We start from the raw sequence: 8,390 nt of genomic DNA, 5'->3' as shown, positions 1-8,390 counted from the left end.
GGATCATTGCTATATCTAACCGGTCCCCCCCCCCCCCCCTAAAAAAAAAAATCCCATATACATCCTCACAGTCCTGGCAGAAACTAATTGTAACAAAAAATAAAAGAGGAGGCCATACTGTAAATCCTCTCCTATACAAAAAGCTTTGCTTTGTAAGAGATAAGGGGATTGTGAGAGAAGAAGTGAGAGGAGGAGGAGGAGGAGGTGAGAGCAGGGGGGTAACAGAGGAGGAGGAGGAGGTGAGAGCAGGGGGGTAACAGAGGAGGAGGAGGAGAAAGGATTAGGCCAATGAGAGGTGTGTCACACAGAGCTGGAGCCCAGTGGTGTGAATCATTAGCTGTGTCACAGTGTGTGTGCCAGTGCTGCACACAGGCAATGCTGGGGATCTGTCCTGCCTGTTGTTCTGGTGACCCTTGGACACTTTGCCTTTGGATCTCGCAGGAGTAAGGTAAGTCTTGTAGGCGCACATGAAGTTTAGGAAATTCACAAGATCTGGAGTTTCAAACAGTTTATCCTGAGGGGTATCACAGTGGGGGTCCAACCTGTGGCTCTCCAGCTGTTGTGAAACTACAAACTACAGCGCTCATTGGGGCCCATTATATGGACATTGGCCGCCATACGACCAGCAGCGATCGCCCTTATATCAGAATAGTTATGATGATGACTGTTCACCTTTAGTCCCGGAGTACGGAGGTGCAGCAGTAGGGACAGGGACAGATTTTTTTCATGTACGTGTTCTGTCCGCGTTTATCGTAGTCTATGGGGTTGTTCATACATCTCTGTTTTCGGTGCAAAAACAATTGTCTGCTAAATTGGACCCAGAACATAAAAATCATTTTGTTTTCTTGCGTATGCAAAAAAATAATCTGGACGTGACGATGATATGGTTGTTTGCGACCAATGATAATGTGTCCCTCAAAATCGTTCATGTTTCTCAGATGCGAAGGTTTTTCTGATGTAGCATTATAATGTACATATATACATTACAGCTTTCCCAGACTCCTGAATGTGGGACTGGTAAAGTTATAATAACGCCTTTTTCAAGGATAGGGACTAGTTAAATAGGGTGTAGGGAAAATGGGGGGAATAAGGTGCAGAAATGGGGCAGAAAGCAATGAAGACAGCCTCACTTTTTTCATAATTCCAGCTCTCATGATACTGCCATATAGTGCCAAAATAAAACTACTATTAGAAACTCGCATAATATCCCACATACTGCCAATATAATACTGCCATTAACAGCCCAAATAATAGCACTATTTAGTGCCAAGATAATACTGCTATCAGCAACCCACAAAATACCGTCACACAGTGGCATGATAATACTGCTATGAATAACACATACAATTAACATCCCATATAATACCACCTTTTATAGCCAGGATAATACTGTTATCATCAACTAACATAATACCACCGTTTAGTGCCTAGATCATAAGGCTATTAATAATGCACGTAATACCACCATATAGTGCCAAGATAAGGCTATTAATAATGCACGTAATACCACCATATAGTGCCAAGATAAGGCTATTAATAATGCACGTAATACCACCACATAGTGCCAAGATAAGGCTATTAATAATGCACGTAATACCACCATATAGTGCCAAGGTAAGGCTATTAACAATGCACATAATTCCGCCATATAGTGTCAAGATAAGGCTATTAACAATGCACATAATGCCACCATATATTGCCTAGATACTAAGGCTATTAACCAGTGCACATAATACCACCATATAGTGCCAAGATAATACTACTCATTTATTATTAACCCACATAATGCCACTATTTAGAGTCAAGATAATACTTCTATTTGCAACCCCCTTAAAAAATACCATCACACAGTGCTAAGATAATACTACTAGGCACATCCCACATAATACTGCCAGGATAATATTGACATTATCGACTTGACCATATAGTGCCTAGATAATAAGACTATTAACAACACACATAATACCACCACATAGTGCCAAGATAATGCTACTTTATTAACAAACAAACCACATAATACCATCATATACCGCTAGGAGAATACAGCTATTATCAGCTCACAAAATACCACCATATAGTGCTAAGATATAACTACATATTATTAATGCCTTTATTAAGTGCCAAGATAATACTGCTATAAGCAACCCACATAGTACTGTCATTGAGTGCCAAGTTAATACTATGAACAACCCACGCATCCCACATAATACCAATAAACTTCCATGATAATAATGCTGTTAACAACGCACATAATACCACCACATAGTGCCAAGACAATAATACTATTAACAACCCAAAAAATACCGCCAAATAATGGGAAATAAATCTGCTAAGAAGCCACATAATACCCCCACATTGTTCCAAATAGTATTTATTTTCCATTACTTCTAGACTGTCCACTGTGCTTGTAATCCCGCCATATCCTTCCCGCATCATGCTACAATTTGCTTCCCAAATATTACCTCCATTCATTGCTAAATACAAGCGCAACTGGAATTCTGATTTTCACGGTGGCCCTGTGCTGTTCCCCACTTTAAAACCGGCCCTTAAAGGGTTCCCCATAGTCAGTACTTCCTCTGCCATTGTTCTCGGTGATGTGTTTAGATGCATCCTCCATATGTTTACTGGTAAATTTGCGCCCCCATAGGGAGGGGGTCGGCCATGTTGACTTTAATCAAGATGCAGCCTGAATAAGGGCATTCATCACGACACACAAGGCACAGTGAACACGGCGACTGCTGGCTCTGCCTGCGTAATGGGCCCCGACTGAAATGTACCTTTGATCCGATGGTCCTGCGAATCTGGCATTCATTAGCCCGGGGACTGGGTTTCACTCAACGGGTCTAGGAAAGGAAATGAGACAACATGGCGGTGACTGGTAGAAATATAAAGCAGAACTCCGACCCCCTCTCCTCTCTTTATGGGGCCTCAGCGCATCTTTACTGCTCTAAGAGTGCGGGTTTAGTTGCTTGATTCATCTTTGCATGCAAAGAAATAAAGAAGCGGCGATGCAGTGTAAAGCATGGTGGACCAAAAAGCGCCCTCGGGCTCCAGTAGGATAAAGGGTTAAGGTCCCGTTACATTTAGCGATGCATCAGCGATCCCAACAACTCTAGCAATGTAAAATGTCTTCTGGGTCTTATTGTTTGGGGTTTTGTCGTCCCATTGTATAATGTTACGTCTAATTGTTGTTGTCTTGCAGTATGTGGAGGATAAGGACATATGGCGTCTCTTTTGAGACCGCAACATAAAAGACATCAGGTCACAGGTAAAGTGAGGCTTCACAGCTGTGCGCCTTGTCTGGAGGTGTCGGTGGTGTGAACAAGTGCTGTTCTGCCCTATCTCATTACTTGCACTTTCTCCATGACCCTTCCTCTCGTGGGTGAATATTTTTAAAACCCCAAATCAGCTTAAAATAACAAAAAAATCTTTATATGGCCCCAAATCTTTATTAAAAAATATCCTCCCGTTTCGAGTATACAGCTCTTATGCTCAACTATGTATCTCCATGGTGGCAGACTACAAATAGAATTTGTTTTCTTCCTTCCATCTATCTCTATATCAGCAGCTTTCCCAAAAAAAGGATATAACAACATTGTATTTGATAGGGAAAGACGACTTACTAGGTCTCATTTCTCAAAACTGCCTTAGTTTTCCATAGAAACCAATCAGAGATCAACTTTCATTTTTACCGAGCAGTTTGAGAAATGAAAGCTGAGCTCTGATTGGTTGCTAGGGGCAGGTAAGACAGACTTGATACCAGACTTCAAATGCGTCTGTGAATAATAATAATAATAATAAATCTTATTTCTTTAGCGCCGACATATTCCGCAGCACTTTACATTTTAGAGGGGACTTGTACAGACAATAGACATTACAGCATAACAATAATCACATAGATTATAACAAATACCAAGAGGAATGAGGGCCCTGCTCGCAAGCTTACAATCAATGAGGAAAGAGGTAGACACGAAAGGTGGGTGGTAACAGTTGCCCTGATTGTATGGACCAGCCATAATGTTAAGTGTGTAACAGTACAGACACAGAGGGCTAATAGATGCATAAAGCATGTGGGAACATGATGCAAGGAACCTGGTTATGGTAAAACTTTTGACTGTGCCACACAGGGATAGATTAGGTTAATATGTTGAGGCGATAGGCCAGTCTGAATAAATGCGTTTTCAGGGCACGCTTAAAATTGTGGGGATTGGGGACTAATCGTATTGACCTGGGAAGTGCATTCCAAAGAAATGGCGCAGCACATGTAAAGTCTTGGAGACTGGAGTGGGAGGTTCTGATTATTGTGGATGCTAACCTCAGATCATCAGCAGAACGGAGGGCGCGGGTAGGGTGGTATACTGAAACAAGGGAGGAGATGTAGGGTGGTGCTGAGCCATGGAGGGCTTTGTGGGTGAGGGTAATAAGTTTATACTGAATTCTGGAGTGGATGGGTAGCCAGTGTAATGACTGGCACAAGGTAGAGGCATCGGTGTAACGATTGGCAAGGAATATGATCCTGGCAGCAGCATTCAAGACAGTTTGGAGAGTGGAGAGATTGGTAAGAGGGAGACCGATTAGAAGAGAGTTGCAATAGTCGAGACGAGAATGAATAAGAGAAACAGTAAGAGTTTTTGCAGAGTCAAAAGTAAGAAAAGGTCGAATTCTAGAAATGTTTTTGAGGTGCAGATGACAAGAGCGAGCCAGAGATCGAATGTGGGGGGCAAAGGAAAGCTCGGAATCAAGTATGACCCCAAGACAGCAGGAATGTTGCTGGGGAGTAATAGTGGAACCACACACAGAAATAGCAATGTCGGGTATAGGTACATTAGTAGCGGGAGTAAACACAAGGAGTTCAGTCTTTGACAGGTTCAGTTTCAGATATAGTGAGGACATGATGTGAGACACAGCGTTTAGACAATCGCTGGTGTTTTCTAGAAAGGCTGGCGTGATGTCAGGAGAAGAAGCGTTTAATTGGGTGTCATCAGCATAGAGATGGTACTGGAAACCAAATCTACTGATTGTTTGACCAATAGGGGCAGTGTACAAAGAGAAGAGGAGGGGGCCTAGGACTGATCCTTGAGGAACCCCAACAGTAAGGCCTCTTTCACACTTCCGTTTTTTACAATCAGTCACAATCCGCCAGGTTTTGAAAAAAACGGATCCTCAATTTTCTTTTGAGGATCCTTTTTTTCCCCATTGACTTGCATTAATGGCGGATTGTGACGGATTGCTGTCCGTTGCATCCGGTTTTTTTGAGGATCCGCCAAAAGTTGCTGTCCGTCACCATCCTCAAAGATTTCAAAACGGAGCTTGCAACGTTTTTTTCGCTGGCGGATCCTCCAGACACTGATTTAACCCGAATTTCTTTCTGGGTGCCGGACAAAACAAGAAAAAAAAAAATATATTCTCCCTCTCTCTCTCTCTCTCTCTCTCTCTCTCTCTCTCTTTTTTCAGGATCCGTCTAAAAACGGATCCTGTGACATCCGTTCACATCAGTTGACAACGGATCCGCTTAAATGCCTTTTTGGTGGATTATAACTGATGCAAAAAAACTGAAGTGTGAAAGAGGCCTAAGGGGAAGATGAGAGGAGGAGGAGCCAGCAAAAGATACAGTAAAGGAGCGGTCAGAGAGATAGGAGGAGAACCAGGAGAGAACGGTGTCCTTGAGGCCAATGTAACGGAGCATAGTGAGGAGGAGATGATGATCCACAGTGTCGAATGCTGCAGGGAGATCCAAGAGAATTAGCATGGAGTAATGACCAATTGAATAAAACTGTCCAATCACAGCTCAGCTTTCATTTTTTTTCTGAGCAGTTTAAATAATGAAAACTGAGCTCTCTTTGGTTGCTACAGGCAAATAAGACAAACCTGATACAAGACTTCAGACATGTATGTGCGAAAAACTGTCCAATCAGAGCTCAGTTTTCATTACTTAAACCGCTCAGGAAACATTAAAGTTGAGCTCTGACTGGACAGTTTTTCAATCTGACACAACTGAAGTCTGGTATCAGGTTTGTCTTAGCTGCCCCTAACAACCAATCAGAGCTAAGCTTTCATTTCTTAATTTATCATGGAAAAATTAAAGCTGAGCTTTGGATGGACAGTTTTATTCACAGACTCATTTGATGTTTGGTATAAAGTTTGTCTTTCTTGCCCCTAGCAACCAATCAGAGCTCAGCTTTCATTTCTCAAACTGCTCTGTAAAAATGAAAGTTGATCTCTGATTGGTTTCTATGGGAAACTAAGACAGTTTTCAGAAATGAGGCCTAGTAAGTTGTGGTTTAAGAAATTAAAGCTGGGCTCTTATTGGTTGCTAGGGGCAGGTAAGACAAACTTTATACCATAGCAGATTAAGAAATTAAAACTAAGCTCTGATTGGGCAGTTTTTGAAGCTTGTTTTACCTGCCCCTTGCAACCAATCTTGTTACTAGACTTCATACTGTATGAGAGTAAAAACTGCCCAATCAGAGCTCAGCTTTTATTTCTTAAACCACTTTGAAAACAATCTCTGATTGGTTGCTATGGACAGCAAAGAAAGTTTTGAAAATTGAGGCCTAGTTTATATGAAGATATATTAAGCCAATGAATGTAACTATGCCGCCATCTTGAAAGTCACCATATTAAATAAGCCACTTGTGCTCCTGTACATTGAGGCAGTCAGGCGTTTTTCCAGGTTTCTTCCGCCGGTTACTGGCTGGCAGCTCCAGTGTCTTGTGTTATTGTCTTGCTGGGCTGTTTCCCCTCTTTTTTTTTTTAATCCTCGCAGTAAATCACAATGGAGGCTTTGAGCTCAGGCCACATGAATGGCCAAGTGTGAAATTGTGTGAAAAAAACAAAATAACGGGGTCTCAGCACCGCGCTGTTACCAGGACGTTAAACATTCCCATAAAAGTCACTTTTTTGTGCACTTGATGTTTTTTTTTTGCTAATCTTTTTATGTTGAACCATCTGGACTATCGTGTGAGGGGAGACGGATGGGAGCACCGTACCGGCCCACCGCTAAGCCCCCCCGGACTCACAATCTGCTTCGTTTTGCGTCACAAGTAAAGTTTGTCATTTTGGGTGGTGACATATGGCACAATGGCGGCCATTACACCTGGGGGGGGGCGCATAATTGTAAACAAGTCCGATACTTTTCTATACTTGTCACATCATAGGGTCAGCGTGGTCACGCAAAGTCCCCTGAGATTTGCATCAACCTTTCGCTCTAGCTCATACAGGGGTCTCTTGTGCTGTACCCCTCCTTCCCCTTCACTTCCACATCCATATGCACTAGTAGAGAATAATATATGGACAGGGCACTCCTTGCCTTGGTAACCGACCATCTCCTGCTGCAATGGCTGGTAAACTAGATGTCGAGTTGTACACCATAGAGTTAAAAATCCTCTCCGATCTTGAGAGCGGAAAGGATTTTTAATAAGAGTTCATGTTGCTTGTTTTCATTCTTCTTTATGAGCACTTGGTAATTTTAACCATATAATGAGCGGACCCGTGGAATTTTGGGTTCTGGTGCCCTACCTGAGATTAATTCAAAAGTTTGCTTCATGTACCAGAAATTTACCTGAACTTGAACCAGAACCCAAACCCCATTGAAAATAATGAGGACCCGAACTTTGGTGCTGGAAAATATCTCTCCGTCTTGCACTCTCTCTTTCGCTCTTGCTCTCACTTTCTCACGCTCTCTTGCTCTCTCGTTCTCTTGCTTTCTCGCTCTCGCTTACTTTCCTTCTCTCTTCTCTCTCTCTCTTTGGCTCTCTCTTGCTCTCTCTCTCTTAGTCTCACTCTTTCTCCCTCTCACTGTCTGTCTTGTTCTCTTTTGCTTTCTTGCTCTACTTTCTCATGCTCTCACTCTCTTATGCTTTTACTCTCTCTCTGTCTCTCTCGCTTTCTCGCTCTCTTGCTCTCACTCTCTCTCTTGCTTTCACTCTCTCTTGCTTGCTCTCATTCTCTCTTGCTCATGCTGTCTCTCGCTTTCTTGCTCTCTCTCATTTTCACACTCTATTGCTGTCACTCTCACGGGAGAAGTTCATGTTCGGCATTTACCCCCCATACAATAAGTGTCCAGTAAAAACCCCAAACTTTTAAGTTCCGGTCGGCTCATCTCTACATATAAGAACTTGAGACCACCCTTTTAAAGAAGACCAATCACTTTCCATAGATTTGTAGGCTCTGATTCATCAAGACCTATCTTAATGGAGCTATTGCTGGACTAAGAGGCATCACATTTTTTTAGAGATCATCCAACACAAGAAATGTCTGCCAATCAGGGACCAGACCCAGTTACGTTGTAATTTACTTTTTGGCATAAATCATGATGAATTGTTCAGCCATGCCCTCTCCCACCTAAGCTCTTCCCACTATTAAAAAAGCAAAGGGCAGGCGTAAAACGA

The 8,390-nt window shown here is 42.5% G+C and overlaps 1 protein-coding gene across 3 annotated transcripts in view; it reads left to right on the top strand.

Moving 5' to 3' along the window:
• The first annotated feature begins 313 nt into the window (after positions 1–313).
• Positions 314–8,390, top strand: part of PHLDB3 (pleckstrin homology like domain family B member 3) — a 77,228-nt gene continuing 69,151 nt past the window's right edge. Inside the window, exons 1-2 of one of the 3 annotated variants that reach the window (XM_073570649.1) lie at positions 314–448; positions 3,203–3,268. In XM_073570649.1, coding sequence (XP_073426750.1) covers positions 3,223–3,268 — 46 coding nt within the window. In that variant the 5' untranslated portion in view covers positions 314–448; positions 3,203–3,222. The remainder of the gene's footprint in view (positions 449–3,202; positions 3,269–8,390) is intronic. The other 2 variants (XM_073570650.1, XM_073570651.1) reach the window with 2 other exon arrangements.

Source organism: Dendrobates tinctorius, unplaced genomic scaffold (assembly GCF_039654945.1).
Source record: "Dendrobates tinctorius isolate UK_male_01 unplaced genomic scaffold, ASM3965494v1 ptg000028l, whole genome shotgun sequence".
Taxonomy (NCBI): domain Eukaryota; kingdom Metazoa; phylum Chordata; class Amphibia; order Anura; family Dendrobatidae; genus Dendrobates; species Dendrobates tinctorius.
Note: the sequence above shows the minus strand (reverse complement) of the source record. Positions and strands in the feature narration are given on the sequence as shown.